Source organism: Bombyx mandarina, chromosome 18 (assembly GCF_030267445.1).
Source record: "Bombyx mandarina strain Sakado chromosome 18, ASM3026744v2".
Classification (NCBI taxonomy): domain Eukaryota; kingdom Metazoa; phylum Arthropoda; class Insecta; order Lepidoptera; family Bombycidae; genus Bombyx; species Bombyx mandarina.
Window position 1 is genome coordinate 3,197,073 of NC_143224.1, and position 22,723 is coordinate 3,219,795.

At 37.3% G+C, this 22,723-nt stretch overlaps 1 protein-coding gene across 3 annotated transcripts in view; it reads left to right on the plus strand.

Annotated features, from left to right (window-relative positions):
- DAAM (disheveled-associated activator of morphogenesis-like protein) overlaps positions 1–22,723 on the plus strand; it is an 88,874-nt gene that overhangs the window by 12,296 nt on the left and 53,855 nt on the right. For 2 of the 3 annotated variants that reach the window (XM_028176077.2, XM_028176078.2), the window contains exon 2: positions 4,090–4,220. The exons of the other annotated variant lie outside the window; for it this stretch is intronic. In XM_028176077.2, the coding sequence (XP_028031878.2) occupies positions 4,173–4,220 (48 nt within the window). In that variant the 5' untranslated portion in view covers positions 4,090–4,172. The remainder of the gene's footprint in view (positions 1–4,089; positions 4,221–22,723) is intronic. 3 annotated transcript variants of the gene reach the window in all.

Here is a 22,723-nt window from a genome sequence, read left to right on the forward strand (position 1 = left end):
TTTCCCCTGAGATGTTAGGATCCCGACGTCTCCTGGCATTATCCCATGCCACGTATGCGGACCGCTTGAGGTGTGCAGCATCCCTGCTGGCATTATTATACCAGGGTCTGCTGCGACCCCCAATGGGCACTTCAGAGGAGGGAATAAACAATTCCATCCCCTGGAGCACCACGTCTTTAAGACGGTCCGCACAGACGTCAGGATCAGCAGAGGAAAAGCAGAACCGCCCCCATGGGTAGGATGCGTAAAATTCACGCAATCCATCCCAATCTGCTGACATATACCGCCAAACTCTTCGATACCCGGTCGTCATTCGACGATCAGGACGAGAGAGTGGTACGGCAGCACGAATAAGGCAGTGATCAGACGATCCAAGCGGAGCGTCGACCACCACACTGTATCCGGGGGGATCTGTGGTCAGCAGAAGGTCCAACAAAGAAGGCTCGTGCCCCTCGATATCTGGGACACGGGTGGGCTGTGTCACCAGCTGGGAGAAGCCGTAGGCCAAGGCGAAATCGTAGGCAGTCCGACCCGGGAGGTCAGTGGTTCTGGACCCCAACCACTCTTGGTGGTGAGCGTTAAAGTCTCCAAGAACCACCACCTCCGCAGATGGGTACTGCTCAAGCACGCGGTTAGTCCCCTCTTGCACATGCTCAAACAGAGCTGAACCTGCATCACTGCTGTGGGACCTGTACAGGCACGCGTAGATTCGGCTACGGCCCCCGTGATCTACGCGCAGCCACAAGAGGGACAGGTCCCGTTGTTCGAGGCCCCGAAGACGGCGACAACAGACATCAGCCCGGACGAATACGCACACCCCGGCTTTACGCAGGAAGTTGTGCTCCAATACGTAGCCGGGGTATTCAAGGTATGAGGTATCATCCGGAGCAGATATCTGCGTCTCCGTTAAAAAAAGCAGGGCAGGCTGCGCCGTCTCAAGGTGGTGGTGTACGGCGTCAAGGTTGCTATGTAGGCCCCTGACATTGCTGAAATCCACATTAAATGTGGAATGGGGAGCCGCCTGTAAAACCCTTTTCTTTTTTTTCGACTTCATTAATTAAGTTGTTATATTTCCGGAGAGTAGGATAAGGAGAGGTAGGATGTTAGAGGTGAGATCGAGGCAACACCTGAATGAAGCGCGGAACATAGTACGTGCTCGACCACGGGTTGCGTGAGAGACCGACGCAGGGCATGGAAGGGCCCCCAGTCCACTCTGCGTGCGATCGCCGGGATCCACTCCGGTCTCCGACTCCGGCACGACGACCGCACGACAGAATTTTACACCGGTTGGCGGGACAGCTTCCCGGGGCGGAGTTTAGTAGAGACACCCGGGTTCAGGTCCCCTACTGACCGGCGGGCGGCAGCGGGTACCGTTTCACTGGGTCTCCCTATACCCCCGTCAAACAATCACGCCCCGTGAGTTCGCACGCACGTCTGCTCCGCAAGTTCCAGGCGTCACCAAGACTCACCCACAACAAGGAAGGGGAAAGGGAAGGGATAGAACTGGCTCTCCAACCCACACGCCGGAACACAGCTAGGCTATTTGGCGGCGGACTCTAGTTGGAGGGTGGTCGCCAGCCAGTCGGACTAAGTCCTACCACCGGTTATGTTTTCGGCTCCCGTTTAGCACCACCCAGGGGTCACTTGTAGGGAATCGCGGGTTAAACCTACGGAAGCGGGAAGCACCAACCCCCACGAATGTTGAATTGTATTTATGGATCCAGACTATAAAGAAATAAAAAATAAAAAATTTACGACAAATATTTCTAATACATTTGAACCAATTACAATTTGAAATGTTGAAATCGTGTATTTCTGATCTTAGTCTTTTAGTGTGACTCTGGTGGCTCGTCGATGAATCAAAATTCAATTAAATCGTATAAAAACAGACCAATACGCGGTGCCAATATGCAAGAATTCGGTGAAATTGTACGAATTTCTCTTTGAATCGTGTTTTCACTAATACCTTTATGTTGTCCGCATTATAATTGCGTTTTTGTATGTAACGTGAACTGCTTGTATCCGTTTTTCGGATTGAAAACGCAATGTGATTTGTTTTTGAAAATTAAATATTATTTCAATCTGATATGTTTATTTTGAAGTTCTTTAGACATTGCTTTTTAGTTTATTTAGGTACTCGATCGGTCTATCAGCTGCTAAGGGGTTGAGCGAATGGCGATAGGCCCTCTTTTTTATTTTGATCAGAAGGAAATCGCCGGACTTTCGCCCCCCACTGGGGATGGCGGGCGAAGCATGTCGGACTCGAATCGACTAAAACCTCCTGTCGCTCAACAAACAACGTCCAAACCTCGCATGACTCATAAAAAGGAAAAGGAGGGAAAGTGGAGCGTTTAGTGCGGAGCACATCTCTTCCATCACTTTCCTCCTCGGGACGCCGGACTGGTGGTCGTCGGCGCCACGACCACCAGCCCTCTCGGTCGGCAGGCTGTCCGAAGTCCGCCTAGATAGGGCCGGCTAGAGTGAGTTATCTTGCGATAGCCCCCTGGCGTAATATTAGTGCTACTCAACCCAGATGAACTAATGAAGTTTGTTTAACATGTCTTGATAAATAATTTAAATAAATTATTGAAATTATTTAATATACATACATGTATGGGTGTTTTCATGATTCGACCTTTAAAGTTAAATTAATTTTGATACTGAATTGATTTATAGCGATGTTTTTTGTATCTTTTTTGTATTTCGTATATATGACTTGATTAAATTAAAGTAGTCGTATCGTTTATAGAGAGGTTGTTTAGGCTTTATTTGTTTCGTAGTTGCCCACCGGTGTTATGTTGTTACCAATGTTCATAGACATCGTGATGTGAATGTCGCTGTACGCCTTGCGACGACATGAGCTCGAATTATAAATTTTATTGCTTACCTACAGATACTTAGAGTGATTTTTCATTTATTTGTGTGCGTATGTATGAAGCATTGAGTTCTACGGGGTAATGATAATGTTAATTATTCACTATACGTTTATGGTTCAAGGGCTGGCTAGTATTTCGCAGATAATTGCGTTTTTGATTGAATGTTAAAATATCTTTTTAATGACTTAATTGGACATGAATTTTAAAACTATTGTGAATTCAGTTTTGTTGGTCTGGATATGCCATCGTAGAAGATACGACAATTACTACATAGTTCAGCAAGAAGCATGTACAGACCCACCGCTCTCTGAGTTTCTCACCGGGCCGCCTTCTAAGGTGGGTCGTGATTCCGATCCGGTGGTCGATTCTGCGAAGTACTGCTTTTGCTTAGGCTAGTGTTAGCAAATTCTCTCAACTTGAGCTCGTAAGCTCACCTACCAGTCCGGGGGTAGTTAGAATAGCCCCTTATGCTAGCAGCGAATAGGTAGGGGAGAAAAAAACCACTCATATTATAATGAACAATTAATAATAATAATCTATCTATCTATATATTTATAAAAATGAATTGCTGTTCGTTAGTCTCGCTAAAACTCGACAACAGTTGGACCGATTTGGATAATTTTGGTCTTGAATTATTTGTCGAAGTCCAGAGAAGGTTTAAAAGGTAGATAAATATGAAAATTCTCGAACTTAAAGAAGGTTTAGGTCTTTTATTTATCGATTGAGGCACTGCGAAGTCTGCCGGGTCAGCTAGTAATAAAATAATTATAATGAACATTGTCGATTGTATTGACGAATGTTATAATGTATCGAACAACGTTTCGTAAAGTTAATATAGAACTTAATTATTCGCATATCGGTCGATTTATTTGATTGTAATCGTGAACAGTACAGGTATGTCAGGCCTAATTGAATATGTTAATTGTATTGTGTTACAATAGGTTGTAATTTCGCTTGTAAATTTACTCGTTGTGACATGGTTACGTAAATTTATTTGGTTGTGAAAAATTACGGATAGTTATTGGTCGTGTAGCTTTAAACACTTTTTAGTACTTACTATATTTCTTTCACCTCGTATTCTTTACATATCAAAATCATATACATATATAAAACTAAATTTAGAACTTATTCGATATGGTATAGATTTGAAAATATCTAAGTCACTTTTTATTTGGGCCTCAAAAAGAAATGGTGTTTTTAAATTGAATTTTAGGTTGTAAAATGATGATTGAAATCGAGTGATAGATGTAAAATGTGATAAAGTGAATAGTTAATTGATAACAACAAGACAGCAAAATGTGCAGCAAGGATCAGATCAATCACATACTCGGGAAGATCAATGTGGTAAGTTCTTATGTTATATATTTTTTTAAATTTTATTCTGTACATTTTCAAATGAGTTCGCGGTCCATCGCGGCACAGCGTTATCATTCAGTGGTAACTGGAGCTCATGGAGGCTACAGCGTGAGTGCCGCCACTGATACGTGGTCATCAGATACAGACGAGCTCACGGCTCACCTACGGTTAACAAACAAATAATAAGTTAATCAAGGATATTTGATATCACTACAAAACGAGGGTCATGAGGGACCACAAGTCGACCGCTCTGAAAACGACCATATTACGATTAACTTAGTATACCTAGTTATAGTTTCTTACTGATGGTAGGACCTCTTGTGAGTCCACCCATCTAGGCAATAAATAAAAAAAAGTTACCATCACCCCGCCTATTTCAGCCGTGAAGCAGTAATGCGCTTCGGTTTGAAGGAGGGGCAGCCATTGTAACCGTACTGAGACCTTAGAACTTATATCTCAAGGTGGGTGGCGCATTTACGTTGTAGTTGTAGATTGACTTCCACGGTGAAGGAATAACTTCGTGTAATAAAAATGAAACCCGCAAAATTATAATTTGTGTAATTACTGGTGGTAGGACCTCTTGTAAGTCCGCGCGGTTAGGTACCACCGCCCTGCCTATTTCTGCCGTGATGCAGTAATGCGTTTCGGTCTGAAGGGTAGAGTAGCCGTTGTAACTATACTGAGATCTTAGAACTTATATCTCAAGGTGGGTGGCGCATTTACGTTGTAGATGTCCATGGGCTCCAGTAACCACTTAACACCAGGTGGGCTGTGAGCTCGTCCACCCAATTAAGCAATTAAAAAAAACCTAATTGTTTGGTACTTATACCGTGCCATCTTTATTCAATGTATTTTTATATTAATACATTATTCGTAAATGCATCCTCAATCATTGTTATTTTATCTGTCAATACACCTCGATGCGCATTTTCCTTCGCTGCTGACAATGACCTTATCTCTGACCTTCGACGAACAATGCATTGCGAAACAGATTTTTTTTGCCGACTTCATTATCTGGGCTTAATTAGGCCCTGACTGATCGTGTGTACTGGAGAAAGGCATGGGTGTTTGGAAATATAAAATTGTATAAGTTTTGATTAATGTAATATAATAAAACAATGCTACGATAGTGCTTGTGAGTTTTAACACAATGACAAAATCAATGCATTCTGGAGTCAGGGGATCTCACTCTTATTATCTCACTGGCTGCTGAATGAGCTGAACAATAGTATACTCGTGCACATGTTAATAGTTTTGTACTAAAATCTACACTTTAGTTGTACCAATCAATTAATACTTATAATTATTGGTTGACGTATAATAATAATAATAATAAAGCCTTTTTATTTCCAGTAAATTTACATAATTTTTAATACAGTTTTTATCTCTTACTTAATATTATTAGTATGTTTACTTAATAATATGTAGTTTTTAATCTACCGGAACCCCAGATTGAGTGACGTATAAACAACATAACATTTATTAATCAGCAAACAAATGTTTTATATTTATGTAATATTGTAGAAAAGTTGCAGTTATAACTCGTCCTGATTCAAACGAGGTTAATTAGTTATTACTTTTTTTTTAATTTAAATTAAATACAAATAAAACAATACTGTTTATCAATATTTTTGCATTAAAATTCATAGAAGAGTGATCGTTGATGTTCGTTAAATGTTTGATATGATTTTGGATGATCAAATCATCAATCAAATAAATAAAAACATCTATTGAGCCGATACATAAACATTACCAATCAACGTAATTGAATTGAGAGCCATATTTAAAATCTGTGTTGATTGATTACGTATTATCAATTGAAGTCGTGATAACGCGAAGGCTGTGTACGGTTCTGAAATGTTTCCATGATTAAGTAGCTAGTTTGTTTTATTGTTGTGTTTTTAATCTTATTCAGGGTCTGTAGGAGCTAACGATGGCGCAGTTCAATAGAAGGTTTCGTGAGATTAACATTTATATGGTACATTTCAGTTTGAATTATAGGCAAGTTCATAAAAAAAAAATTATTGCGTAGATAGGTAGACGAGCTCACAGCCCACCTGGTGTTAAGTGGTTACCCGAGTCCATAGTCATCTACAACGTAAATGCCGCCACCCACCTTGAGTTATCCCTTGGGCTGTTAATTTTGGCACAATTGGTATTACGATTATAATTAAAGCCTGTCACGAGAGCCAGTAACATAAGGCGTACGTAAATTTATTCAAATTTGCCGAATTCACTGGAAACTAGGTGGTTTATTTGTCTGCTAAAGAGTCAAAAGAGTACATTCAGTTCAGTGAAAATTTGTGTAGTTTAAATATATACTTTTGATAAAATTATAATACAAACAGGTCGGCGTCCTTGACACAACACGTTCAACTGATAAGAGATATCTTGCGAAAACTCATGTACATACGTACTTTACTTTAAGAAATGGTGTGTGAATTGTATTGCCGTTTGATTACAGAGACGCAAGTTCTATAGAAACTTAGGTTAATGAGGTACTATTTAAAAAAAATTCATAGCGTTTATTTTGTTTTGTTTTTTAGTTATACTTATTATTAGTGATTAGAGATAATTTGGTTTTCGTAAGAGACACCTATAATAGAACACGCGTAGTAATGGACTTTGTTTTTTGTATTGTTTTTATTTTATTACCCTTGTAGGCAGACGAATATACGGCCCACCTGATGGTGAGTGGTTACCGTCGCCCATGGACGTCATTAATGTCGGGGACAGAGCCACGCCGCTGCCTACCGTTATAAATTGTAATGTTCTTATTCTAGCAGATAAAATTCCATTTTACATTATCGCGGATCCTTATCCGCGTTGAATACTCGATACAACTACTAGAAATTTAGTTCTATATGGATAGAAAATTATTGGCCGCAGGTACGACATTAAATCAATTATAAAAACATACTAGTGCTTATGCAATGTACATATTTAAAGGGCGGGTCACAGGTAATAAATCACGCTCACCTGTTTGTTAGCTTATTGCTTTGGGCGTTCTAAATTGAATTTTGACTTCGTGTAATGATTTATAAGTAGGCCCCTAAAACTGTTTTGATATTTTCATTGGTAAACGACAATTGGATTGTTTGAATAGGTGACTTGGTAGTTATGTCTATTTTCTAATTTTAAACTGGTTAGTCTAAAAGTAAACTTTGTATATGAGTTCCTTAAACATCTCAAGAGCACGGTAGCTATAATGTACAATCTATAGAGGTGATATGTATATAGTGTCAGAAATCTGTAATATGCTATCAAAAAAATATATATATTTCTTCAGTTTTCGCAAGTATAGAGATATTTAAAACCGCTTTTAGGCTTTAATCTCGCGTTTATTATTTTCATGTGATTATTTCCGAAGTTTTGAACACCACAGTTTCCGAGATCACGAAAATTGACAATGTTATAAATATTAGTGTTTTACACGTTTATGTATGAGTGTGTGTGGCTGATTTTGTAATGGATAACGTACAACCGACCAACTCTAAAGATGAAGAGGAATGATCAATGTGTAAAAATCAATTAGTTACAAAGTTGAATTTTCGTGGTCACTCACGGTCGTCTAAGGTACTTTATTGGTTAAATTTGCATATTTTTTTAAATTTTTTTTTTATTGCATATGTGGATAGACGAGCCCACCTGGTGTTAAGTGGTTACTGGAGCCCATAGACATCAGCATCGTAAATGCGCCACTCGCCTTGAGATATAAGTTCTAAGGGCGGTGGTACCTAGCCGCGCGGACTCACAAGAGGTCCTACCACCAGTAGCATATTGAACCTTTCAGCAGTCATTTTATTTGTGATCTATAGCACCGTGTATACCGTGGTAGTTATCACTATATTCAAATGTCGACGAAAAACGCCATAGTCGCCTGTGACCACGAGAAGTGTAAAGTATTCGGAAACACCTGAAATAAAATAATAACAATAAAAAACTGTAGGTCAAAACCGTAAGAGCAGAAAGAGAAGAAAATATTTTATTTGACCACTTCGAATTTCGCGAAAATACACTCGAGAGTAATGAATCCGGGTCACTTAAAAAAATCTATAAATCTCGGCAATTAAGAATGCTAGCTTAATGAAATAAATTGTGTTTAGTAGAAAATTAAATACACCTAAAATAAAAGGTATGATTTAATTCATTGTTTTGGAATAATGGAATGATAGCGTCGGGGTAAATGTGACAAAATCGTGTGACTTACTTGACAAGATAATATTATATAAAAATACTAAAAATTACATAAAGAAAAAGGAAAAACTATTGAAATTAAAGCTATTGAATGGCATGATTGACTTTTTTTGATTTTGTTACTGGTTTTTGTTACCGTTTATCCGTCTACAGGCGAGCGTCGTATTTGTATTGTTAATTGCAATTGGGACGGCTTCGTCGGTCGCGTGCACGTCTATGGGCGCCGCGCCGGCGTAATCTAAGACTTAAAATAATAAATACCCTTGTACTAGAAATAGGATAAACATTGCTTCTCTTTTCGTTTCTTACAATAAGAATGTATGAAGTTTAAAAAAAAGCTTAAATACCAAACCGAGCTAACATTTAATTTTTATCTCCGACCTTTGACGTTAGAACGATATTATATTATAATTATATTATATTTACTGGTGGTAGGAGGACCTCCTGTGAGTCCGCACCGTGGTCTGCACGGGTAGGTACCACCGCCCCACCTATTTCTGCCGTGAAGCAGTTGTAACTATACTTGAGACCTTAGAACGTATATCTCAAGGTGTCTATGGGCTTCAGTGACCACTTAACACCAGGTGGGCTGTGAGCTCGTCCACACATCTAAGCAATAAAAAAAAATAGAGTTGTTGTATGAGCATATCGGTCCTTGACGTTTTTGTGATTTTCTAGTTAACCCGAACGTCTGCAAGTCAACGAAAATGTCATTTAAAGTTTCTGTTACATACTAAAAAAACGTACCTATCAAGCTAATGAGTGCGTGTTTATATAGTGCTGTTTGTATGATGAATATAAGCGTATGATCGATGATGTAGATCTAGAGATGCACATTTGTTCGGCTACCGTTCAATGTCATACGCGACCTTTGCGGTTTGTTCTAATCATGTGTGCTCCCACAAAGGATAACTTTATTGTCATTCCAGTGGTACACTTTACGCATAATCCTATAGGTATAATGTGTGTGTTGTAAAGTACTGATCGAGTCAGTTTTTTGTTTAAAAGCCGCAAATTTGTTTTTTAACCTCTGTGGTATAAATACGCGCCGGCCCGGAAAACGTGGATTAGTTTATTTAAAAATAATAATGTCACTACTTAATGGATGTAAAATATTTTTTTTCTTAAGCCATTAAATCATCTTAAACGAAATAAATTGATTCCGGATTACGTGGTTAAATGATTACCGGAAACAAACTGACGCCATATCGTATCAAAACGTGATATAACATAGATATGAAGTTTAGTTTATTGTTTTGGAGTAATGGAATGACAGCGTCAGGGTAAATATGACAAAATTCACAATCTCTTTTAATACTTCCAAGTATCGCTCATTAATTTGACTTATTTTGTTATTGCTAAGATTGGTGGACGAGCTCTAGGTCCACCTGATGTTAAGTGGTCATCGGAACCCTTAGGCCGGTTACAGTGCTCCACCGACCGTCTGTGCGTACGTTCCGTCCTGACGGTACGCATTAACCGATCGTCAGGTTGCTTCATTCAGTGCTCTCCTGACCAACAATCTGACCGGATTGGTATAGTCGGTACGCAAAAGGGAAGCGTTTGCAAATAGTTTAATTGCTGCTTATTATTTTCGAAAACGTTTAAAGAACGTTCAAGTTTTTTTAATTATTTCAGAATGACGATCAAGTTTTGATGAATTATCAGCACATACTTCTTGCCAGGCCTTTAACTTGGCATCTTTATATAACACGTGGCCTTTGTCCCAGAGCGGTTCACGAAGACGAACTTCGGTAATTAGGCGCTCGGTATCGATATATTTGCCCACGTTCAATACGAAATCGCTTTTTTTGATGATGATACACACATCCGTATGGTCGGTCCACCCATCGGTGCAGCACAGAACGCGTTAATTTGTTTTCATAGCGCGTCGGTCGACCGATGGCACGCATGCGGACGCGCTAGACCGACGGTCCTCGTACGCAATGTAGCAATATGCGCGTGCGTACGGTCAGTCCAGCACTGTAATGATTTATGAATTTTCATATAAACGACAAGCGCGACTGACGTACGCGCAGACGGTCGGTGGAGCACTGTAACCGGCCTTAGACGTACCATCAACAATTCCAACGCCCTCCCCGAGACATAAGTTCTAAGTCTCAGTTTTTGCAGTACAACAGCGGTCCCTTTAAACCAAAGCGCATTACTGCTTCACAACAGAAATAGGCAGGGTGGTGGTACCTACCCGTGCGGACTCAAGAGGCGTTCTACCACCAGCAGTTACGCAAATTATAATTTTGCAGGTTTGATTTTTATTACACGATGTTATTCCTTCAGCGTGGAAGTCAATCATGAATAATTGTTTAGTACGTATTTCATTAGAAAAATTGGTACCCGCCTGCGGGATTAGAATACCGGCACAGTTGTATCGCTCGATACGAATGAACCCGGTGTCTTATCCCGCAGGCCACGATGACTTCAAAACTGTAAGTTAGCGGTGTGATGTGCATGCAATGCGCGGGTAGTTGGCGTGTCGATGCGATCGAGCGCGGAGTGACGTGCGGGCGCCATTCGCGTCTCATTGCGTGCATTCTATAGCGTTCCGGTGCGTCGTACATTGAGCAGTTTTCACTTGTTTCCTTGTAAACATGAATTAAAGAATTTCCACGATCGTTAACGGTCAATAAAAGCCGAAGTAACGTATAAAATTTTAATTGAGCACATTTTCACATGGATGCATTGTATTGTTCTTCAAAAAGGCTTTTGTTCAATTTTTGAATTTATACTTCTTTAGACCCGTTATGAAAAATTGATGAGAGTGAAACTTTACGATGCGCGCGTACCGTGACATAAAATTAACAGAATGAATATAGCCGCAGGTGAACTTTCCGAACCGTATCGAGAATTACCAAATTTATACGATGTCAAGAAAAGGGATGTCCAATATGCGTGTTTGAAGATGTTGTTTAATCGATTTTTTTTCAAATTGATTAAAATTTTATAAAAAAAAAGAAACAAATTTAATAAAAATAAAGTATAACTTCTTACGCGCGTACATAAGTACACGCACCCTTTTTTTATGTTGCTGCATAGATTTTTTTTTGATTTTTTTTCTATCTGGTCGAGAACTAGAAAAGAGGAAGCGTGCCTTTTTTTTGGATTCGTGACAAAACGAAGTGATATCACGAAGTGTAATCGGTATTGTATTTTTTGAGGTTTCAGAATTCAGTTGCGTTTATGGTAGAAATGCGGTGTAAATAATCTACGTACTAATTCTTTTCTTTTGCGTAAATATACCGACTTCATATCCTTCAGAGTGTTGAAGGTTTGCTGGCAGACCTGTATTGGATTACTATATCTCTGGTATATTGTATTTACTATGTGTGGATTTATGTGGTCGACCGAAGAAGACATGGATGGAGTGTGTGAATGACGATATGAGAGAGAGAGGAGTGAGTGTTGAGATGACGGCTGATAGAAGAGAATGGAAGAGAAAAATTAGCTGTGCCGACCCCACATAGTGGGATAAGGTGGAGAAAAAGAAGAAGATGTGTGGATTTATGCCATGACGTTTGTCTTACCTTTCAAATAGCTTGATTGGTTTGCACACTAATTGGCATTTATAATTCATTCAATCATCATCAAAATCGTAAATCCTATTCATTGAAAATCAACAATATGGATTAGTTTATAATAAAATAGATCCAAAACTTTGTTAACTCATCAACATACTATTACAAAATTAATACAATAATTAATTTTGCTCACAATGCGCTCCGCTGAACATGAGGTAAACACGACCTCAATAAATTACGAAACATTTTAATTTCTACATCTGTTAGTTGCATTAAAATTGTAAAGTAGCATCAAGGTCTTTTCAATGCATCGATTGTAATATGATAATAATGTGTGTTCGGATTTTGTAACAATTCCGTTTGTAGATACTTACTTAATTTGGACATTAACCTTCGAAATTTTACGAGTAATAATTGTTAAAGTTATATAATTTGTAATGTCTTAAGTGTTTGGCAGGTTATAATGTAATACGTAGTTTGAACTATTATTTGGATTGAACGAACTGTAACAATATTGTGGTCGAAAATATCAAAGCTTTCTGTTAAGATGTGGATTACTATTACTAGTCACAGTTTTCTGAGAGCTTATGGTGATTTTTATTACAATTATACGTGTGCTACCCACTATCTAGTTTTAAAATACATATGTACATATGAGACGGGACGAATTATTATAAGGAATATAAACAAACCAAATGAACTGCCACTTCAAGGCTCCAAGGTACTGTTGATATCTATTGTGTGTAAAAAAATCTCACCGACTACTGAATGTGACAGCATTCGACACCTAAGAATTTGGTAAAGAAAGTATTGTTTTGATTAAAATTACGAAAATAATACAATATACAGTTATTATACTTCGATGAAACATTTCTTCTTCCTTGTCTCCTTACCTTTACCCTACCTCATCTTCTCCTTACCTTAATATAGTGGGGACTATATGGGGTCGGCACATCTAATATTTCTTTTTTTTCTCCTCTATCTGCCGTCACCTCAACACTCATTCCTCTTTTCTTCATATTCACACACTCCATAGATGTCTTCTTCGGTCGACCTCTTCCCCCTCTATCTTGCACTACCATTTTCATACATCTCCTAGTCGCATGCATCTTTCAATTTAGCATTTGCATTTTTCAAATTTTGCATCAAGTTTTATTCTATGAAAATATTCGATGAAATATTTTAATCACACAACATACTTTCAGTAAGTATGTACCTAGTGTGCGATATTGAAAGAAAAAAAAAACTTAAAACATGGCCACTGAACACTGTAACAACGCGTTTTGTTGTTTCATCAAAATCGTTTCCGAAACGAGACAGGCGACGACAGTTGTACGCAACATTCCGTGATACAAGTCCGTATGGACATTAATTAGGGTTTTTTGTTGACTGTAATTAACACGCGAAGTAGGTACGTCGTTTTGAAACTAAATTGTTGCTTTTGAAATACACTGTGTGTGCTTTGTAATTTACGAATTGTTTATTAATTGAGTTGTATTGTGGATTCTTTTTAATATATAAACATTAATATAATTAATATAATATAAATTATTTGTTTTTTGGTTCATATGCTATTTAGATTGGCTCGTTGTTATATTGAGTTGAATTTTTGCACTTCTGTTTAGTTCCCTTCAGGGAAGGTTTCTGGTAGGTCTCCCTCAAGGGATTTATCATTAATGTACCGCGTATGAAATTAAATGGTATCCCGATTAAATTTTAAAATTTACGATACTAAGTTAATATTAGTTTTCAACTATTCTAAAGGTGATTGACGTGATGGGTATTTTTTTTTGATGGCCCGTGTAGGCAGACGAGCATACGGCCCACCTGATGTTAAGTGGTTACCTTCGCCCATGGATTTCAGTAATGCCAGGGGCAGAGCCAAGCTGCTGCCTACATCATGGGGGTTGTTCATGGCAGTGCCATTAAAGCGCATGTCGTCTAAAAATCTTGTAAAAAATTGTGTATTTTCTGAAACTGGTTTTTCCTTGCCCGTTCATATGTATTGCACATCTTCGATGAATATAATAGTTTTGTTGTATAGAACGGATAGTTTTATGTAACAATCCGCCAAGGTTTGTATATGCATCGACATCGTGCAGGTGGCATGCAGATTATTTTTTTGTTGCGGTTCATGATGTAACATCGTTTTAGGGAAAATCTGCGGCTTATCGAATATATCGAGGGGTGAAAGACTATTTGGATTAAGCGACATTTTTAGACAACTTTATACTGCAACAACTTTACAGGAGAGCCATTTAAAGTTTCAAATTTGGAAAAAATATAATAACAAATAAACTTCTTCAGCTATTTGAATAGAGTCAACATAATTGAAGTTCAATTAAAAACATCGAATTGTTGATACTGATACTAAATAAAACGGATCTTTAATTACAAAGAAAAATGTTGTGTATTTAGAGAAATGTCGCTTAAACCAAACAGGCTTTCGCCCTTCGATATGTATTTTTTAACTTAAATAACCTGTGGAAGGACGCGGGAACCCACCACTAGCAATTTTTCCCAAGAAAACCTTTACAACTGGTGGTAGGACCTCTTGTGTGTCTGCGCGGGTAGGTACCACCACCCTGCCTATTTCTGCCGTGAAGCAGTAATGCGTTTCGGTTTGAAGGGTGGGGCAGCCGTTGTAACTATACTGAGATCTTAGAACTTATATCTCAAGATGGGTGGCGCATTTACGTTGTAGATGTCTATGGGCTCCAGTAACCACTTAACACCAGGTGGGCTGCGAGCTCGTCCAACCATGTAAGCAAAAAAAAACAAAATGTGTGCAATTCACACGTGGTAGAAGTGAAACCTTCCAAAATTAAAATACAATTATCCTAAACGTCTTAAGTATATGTAAAATTTTGTCATAAGTAAATAATTGTAAGGTAGCGCCCTCTGTGAATTGATATTTTAATTTCACGTATAATCCTAAATTAAAATTCACTACAAGAGCTTTCATACACACGTTAGTATTAAAAAATCTTACAGATGGCGCTGTATTAAATAGTATGTATATTTCTGTCTCATTCTTTGCTGGCTTCATCCTACACAGTTTTGTATTTGTGTCTCTTACCTGTCGTTTTTTCCGTTGCATCCGGTTTGAAATCACAACGATTCTAAAGAAGTTTTCACTTCAAAACTATGTATTCCGTAAAGGTCACGATCCTCAGCAATGAGGAACACGACGGAGGATAACTTAAATAACGCACGTGTTCACTTGACGTTTAACTGTGACGGCAGCCCGTAGACACCGCATTTAAAATTCCATTGATCACTTACCATTCCAATTTTTTTTTGGCCTATAAATAAATCTGTAAAATCGAATAAATAAATTACATGTTTGTAACTGTTGACACTGGTCTGACCCATTTATATAGACAGATTGGGCGACGCCGCTAGATTTGCCGTCGGTTTTGCGTGGCATGGACAGTCAAATCTTACGAAATATTCAGGGACACAGCTAAGGAACTGCCAATTTTTCCATCACTTCTATCGGAAAGGTTCGACTTGATCGATTGGCTCTTAAAATATCACGGATGATAATTCAATTAAATATTCGATTGACAAGTATGATGACCCTTAGCTGTGGAGGTCAACAAACAATTGACACAGAGGTCGGGCTGTGTTTTTATAAAATTAACTTGTGCGCTGTTAGGAAACAGTCGGTTATTTCAAATCGTTTTTCGGTTTTAATTGTACCCGTTTATTTATAAAAGGTAGGTGTAGTTTTTTTTTTGTTAAATCTTAGATTATTTGGAGTCGTGCACTTGTTTTAAAAAAGGTCTAACACTATCACCACGAAAAATAATAGAATGAGTGAGCTTTTATTGTTAATTTTTGTTTAATTTTTATTTAAATCGGTTTATCGGTTAATTCTAGGCTTTCTTTCGTATATACGATGTGTTAAATTTTCACGTTTAATTGCTAAAAATTAGAGGCTAATTTTTGTGCTAAAAATCTGGTAAATTATAAAAACAAAATAGTTCTGTTTTTGTTTGTCCGTAATCTCTGGGCTCGCAATCCAGTATCGCAACGTGCGCTAATACTGGTAATTAGGCATGTAACTATCATCAAAAACAAGTAACCTTTATTCGATTTGTTGTGAAAGCGAAACGGATGAGCACGAGTGAAACCATAAAACTGCAAATCTCTATTCGCAAATCGAAAACTTGAACTATGACCCCGAAACAAAATAAATAGCTTTCGTATGACTATCGAGATTAACGTTTTTTCATTCATTGTTAATAGTAGTTTAGAAATGTGTTTTTAATTTCCGTTATAGACTAAGAAGGACACGAGCTCACGGCCTACTTAATGTTAAGCGGCTACCGGGCTTATACAACGTGAATATATTGAAACATGAGATTGAAGTTTAAAGTTTGACTTCTAATTGGAGACTTCAATGTTTCGTGGCTGAAATAGGTAGGACAGTGAGCATTTCCCGTGCGGGTTCACAATACGCTTTAAAACTACAGAGTTTGCAGATTTCTAAATTTTTAATTTTTTTGAATTGGCATGTAACGTTCTTCTGAGATTGAGCATAGTCTTGTCCTTGGCTTAAAACAGCTGTCTAGAATTAATTTGGAGAACAACTATATCCATCTTCACGGTACAAATAATTGGGTGTGATGTGTCAAATGTCTAATAGCTTTGAATTCGTATTTTGTTATTGACATACGCTTTTAAACTCCGCACATAAAGACTTGGGTTTTATAGCGTGTGTAATTGGTAGTTTTTTTATATAAATTGAACGCGACTGTGAAATTTTTGGGAAAGTTGGTCAATGCTTTAGCAGGGTTCCTACGTCTTGCGTTTTTAATGTCGCTTTGCTGTTTAAAAAAGTTATAATACAGAAGCGGTCTATCTATCGTTCTAGTATTGATATCAATAAATCACCAATTTCCATGAACAACGGCAATGTCAGAGACAAGTCGCATCCAACCATATCATTTACATTTAGTGAAATCCTAATTCTAACATAATGATAATGTCATAAATGTGATAATGCATTTGTTTGTTTCTACCTACGAATAAATAATAAGGTTTCTACCACGAAGCAACTGATCAACATGTTTTTTTTTTTAAATAAACAGTTATTAATTTATAGAGGACGTTAAATTTTATCGCGAAAACAAGAAACTGTATCTTAATATAATGTTAAGAAAAACCTTTATCATTTATAACCTTTAAAACTCTTTTATTTAAAAAAAAAAGATTTTTCTTAGACGGATTCACTAACCTGTCGTCTGTCATTCAGTGAAGTAAGGATTTCAGTTTTTTTTTTATTGCTTAGATGAGAGTACGAGCTCAAAGCCCACCTGGTGTTAAGTAGTTACTGGAACCCATAGACATCTACGACATAAATGCGCCACCCATCTTGAGATATAAGTTCTAAAGTCTCAAGTATAGTTACGACGGCTCCCCCACCCTTCAAACCGAAACGCATTACTGCTTCACGGCGGAAATAGGCGGGTTGGTGGTACCCACCCGCGCGGACTCACAAGAGGTCCTACCACCAGTAAAAAAGTCAGTTTTGCATAGTAAAATATTAATTTTAAAAGAGATTAAGTTCTTTAATTGTTGTTTTTTTATTAAATTACAGAAAACGCAATTAAGTCTTATATTGTTAATTAATTCTGGAGTATTCTATATCATAATGATATAGTATACTCCATATATATTAGAAGTACATTTTTTATTTAACGCGGAGCACAGGTGTTACACAGTCATTTATGAAACCTACAGCCCTAAACATTTCGTTTTTGCTGATCGAATCGAAGCACGATAAGTGTTTAAATATCGTTTTATAGCAAGTTTTACGACTGTATTTATCGAAGCTATAACACTAAAGAGAGTTGAAACCGTCTCGTCGATCGCCGCGTCGGTCTATCGTTCATTGGGATGATTCGGCCTTCCTACCCTTTCAGAGTTCCGACTCTGTATATGAATTGGACCCTAGAGTGGCAAATCTACGAAGAGGTTTCATTTTTTCATTCATTTCCCAAAATTCATTTTACCCCATTTGGGGTAATTTACCCCGGCTCCCCGACCGCTGATATAAAGCAAGGATGAACAAAAAGCGGCCCGCGGGCCAAACATTTCTAAAATTGAATTTATTTTATCGACTTTCTCCCATCAATTCATTTTTCTGTTCTTTTGTTATTTGTTTTTATCTTGCATTAAATTGTGTATATAAAATCTTTGCTTTTTTTTATATATTTTTATTCTAGTATTTATTAAGTTTCGTAAAATATTAATATGAGTAATATGACGTGCGGCCTACCATAAAAAAATAAATTTAAATTGGCCCATTGATCAAAAAGGTTGCTCACCCCTGATACTTTTTGTTGTTGCTTACACATCCATCAAATCTGTACAATTTTGATTATTAATTGTTTTCAAATTAAAATTCAGTAGTTGTGGAGACTATTGTTTTTAAGTTATCGTTTAATTATTTTATTACTATTTAAAAGGTTTGTCAGTCGTTCGTTTTTGTTTGATATGAGTTTTTTTATTGAAAAAGAAAACAGAAGCTATTGTTTTTCTTCACTTATGGATATTAGAATGTTAATGCAGCGTAATCAAAACTTAATTAGGCCCTTAATGACTTTTTCAAGGTCAATATATGACAAAACAATATATGAGATAGATATATTTCAATATATTCACGTTTGTTAAAGATTGATTGAAGTGATTGATCAGTCTGTAGGTTGACGTAGTTTTTTGGCAGATGAGATCACTATGTCATCCAGGTATTCAGAGGCTATCCAAGACCATAGACATCTTATCGTATTGTTTGGGCGAGGCAATATAGTCTCAATTAAATTGTAATAACGGCTTTTCTACTCTTGATGGAACGTACGATTCCCCTGTGAAATAAGCAGAGTGGTAATGCTTGAAATAAGTAACTTCACATAACAGCTGCTGCTATTACGGAAGATTTAAGATTAACGGATAAGAATTTTATAATTTTATATTTTTTATAATTTTATGTGATGAAAAAGATTTTGCTCTGTTATATGTACATAAAATGATAGATTACATTCCATCGATAAAACATTCCGTAAATATGTATAAAATAGACGTTTTGTTACCTTATCACATCGATAAAATTTTCATATCAAGAAAAATTAAGAGGAGCATTAAGTAAAACAAAACTCTTTTCCCTTCATTTTCATCGTAAAAACAATAATTGCCACGACTTTGAGTTTGTATCTGTCGTTATTGTTAGACACGCTCACGAGTTGCCCCAAGTTTCTTAGTAACATTATTTAAATATTATATTAACAAACACGTTTCAAAATTTACATTCATTTAAATACTAAATGCTTAGTATTATTTTTCTAGGCGTTGTCTTGACTCGTTTTTATTGTCTTGATAAGTAGATGAGCACGCGGCCCATCTGATGAAAAGTGGATTATGCCGTTCATAGACATCGGCAATGCTAAAATACAACGCTTATTACCATTGAATACTCTTTCCAGGATTGTCTGAAGGGAAACATGAATTTGAAGGAAAGTTTTTTTTTTACATGAAAGAAATTCAGAATTCGCTTCGCTCTGAATCCTGATGTTTAGTTGACGTTGAATTATATATCATTAGATAGGACTTGCGCAATTTGCGTGCGACATCAAATTATCATTAAAAAAATCTTAATTGCTATTTCTTGGAATACCTATTTGATTTACAAGTATAGCATTGAGAACAATTAGACTGTTTCGAGGTGTGTAGCATTTAACAGATGATATCGGTATCGGTAATGTAAAGAGTCGGCTCATTTCACATTATACAATTTATAAGATAATTGAGGTCGGCTCTCGTTAGAGGTGACGTAATCGTTCTCCGACTACTTGGATCCGGCTGTTACATACTTCCGATTGTAACACGTAACTTGTTGTATATTACATTAATTAGCGTTTGATTGGAGCGATTTGTATTGATGATAGATTGATTTCTTTATAGACGATTCGTTTTATGCGAATGGATCGGGATTGTATTTTTTTTTTGACTTTCTAGAACGCTTTGGTAGTAATATATCTTATGTATATTTTAGTACTCAATAACTTAACTCGTTTACCAACTACCAGTTTTTGTTTTCTTTTGTACTCATAGACGTCTACAACGTAAATCCACCATCCACCTTGAGATATAGTACTAAGGTCTCAGTATAGTTACAACGCCTACCCCACCCTTAAAGCCGAAACGCATGGCTGCTTCACGGCAGAAGTAGTCAGGGTGGTGGTACCTACCCGTGCGGACTCATAAGAGGTCCTACTACCAGTGAAAAAATGCTAACAATAAGAATATAATATAAGAATAAAGCTAAGAATGTATTTGTTTTATTGCGTTGATGGGCAAATTAGCTCACTGTTCACCCGGTGGAAAGATGTTATCAGGACCATAGATACGTCAATGTTAAGGTCGATGGTTTTTTTTTGTTGCTTAGATGTGTGGACGATCGATCTCATAGCCCACCTGGTGTTAAGTGGTTACTGGAGCCCATACACATCTACAACGTAAATGCGCCACACACCTTGAGATATAGTTCTAAGGTCTCAGTATAGTCACAATGGCTGCCCCACCCTTCAAACCGAAACGCATTACTGCTTCACGGCAGAAATAGACGGGGCGGTGGTACTTACCCGTGCGGACTCACAAGAGGTCCTACCACCAGTATCGTAAGACACGAGATCGAACCTTAGGTGGATTGTGTATCGGTTGTATGATTGCATCGTAACATAAATTGCCAGGATTGTGGCACCCACTCGTGTAGGAAGGGCGTTCTACCCTACCACCGGGAATTACGGAAGTTCTACTGATTTAATTTTAATATACGATAGTTGGTGAAAGAGTTTTCTGAATTGCCGTTCAGTATTACTGGTGGTAGGACCTCTTGTGAGTCCGCACGGGTGGGCACCACCACCCCGCCTATTTCCGCCTTGAAGCAGTAATGCGTTTCGGTTCGAAGGGTGGGGTAGCTGTTGTAACTATACTGAGACCTTACAACTTATATCTCGAGGTGGGTGGCGCATTTACGTTGTAGATGTCTATGGGCTCCAGTAACCACTTAACACCAAGTGGGCTGTGAGCTCGTCCGTCCATCTAAGCAATAAAAAATAAAAATAAAAATTGCGGTTAAGTATTTCATAAAGAAAACAAGTATGCCTGCCTGCCTATACCGACATGGTTGCATCGCTTGAAGCGAGTACACCGTGCGCATAAAACATAAAATGGTTCACTTCTGCATCCGGTAGTCCCCTGTGCGTGCGACATGAAACATTGAGTACATAACCAATGAATTATTCAGCTACGCGTCTCCGTTCGGCTTTCAATGTTGACGACGTGTTGACCAATTTATTGCTTGTTTACCAAATGTTCTAGTATTTTCGATGCGATCACGGATGTATAGATTTTTTTTTTACAATTTACTTTTATTTTCAACATTTATTTTGTTTCATTTTTATTTATTTAATATATTTTGTACACACAGCTATTAGAAAAAACACGACAATAAGGATACAGAGTACAAGGGCACTACCTATTTCATGTTGAAATCTCTTCCAGTAGCCCCGCAAAAAGAAAGAAGAATTAGGAACACAAACCTAGTGCATACAGTAAACATTACATATAATAATATATACATATTGCAAGATATAAAACAATATATATACATACCAATACACACACACACACACACACACGCGCATATAGTATATATTACACATACATATAATAATAATCTGAATTTAAATAAAAACATACCTTTTCATTTTGATTTTTAAGCTTGGGCGCACATTACAATGATGCATCCGAGGCAATCGGCAAGTTCCTTGATCTCTCGCTAACATGAGCCTTGAAAGAAAACGAAAGATTGTTCAAATTCGCGTCAGTGAGTGGTGCCAGTACGAAATGTGTGTACCGATGTTTTCGAGAACGCATTGAAAATGTGCGGAACATACACACGGACAGCCAGTAATTTAAATTAAATTATTATACGTAAATATCTATCTATATATTAATACGTGAAGCAAAAACTTTGTATCACTTTTTACGAAAATTGCGCGGACGGAGGAGTATGAAATTTCCTTACGCCATAAACCTAAGAGATAGATAGATGAAATTTCCCACACTTATAGAGAATGTAGAGAAGGATTGCAGAATACTAATATTTTTTTTATTATACATAAAAAATACATTAAATCAATAAAAAATATTACACACATTACCATGTATTTGACATACACACGCACGCATATATACTCTTTTGTTTATTGTTAAAGTCTGTCGTCAAATTCAGAATTGATTGATATTGTTTGTCTTCAATATTATTTATTAGTGTAGCTTGGCGTAGTTTGTTATTATAGAGGGCTATGATAGTCTTTTTTTACAATAGAGCCTAATAATGTTTATAATTTAAATTAATTATAGTCGAATTTCGACTACCGCGCCACCACTAGTATTAGTAAATCGACAAAACTTAAACTATCTAATATTATTTGTACTTATGCTATGAAAACGTTGACTTAATATAGTTTATTAAGTAAATTTTCTATAGAAAAAATTTACGTACTATATTATTTTCGGTAGTATGGTATTCATGTGTTGAAAGTCGCAGCTTTAAGGAAAAAAGTATAAGATGTCTATCTAAAGTTCTCGCTAAGGATCAACGCAAAGGAATGTGGTTAGACATTTATTTTCTTATCTTATTTCTCCTGTACAGAATGGCAATAAGCACGGATCTAAGTTTTTTGG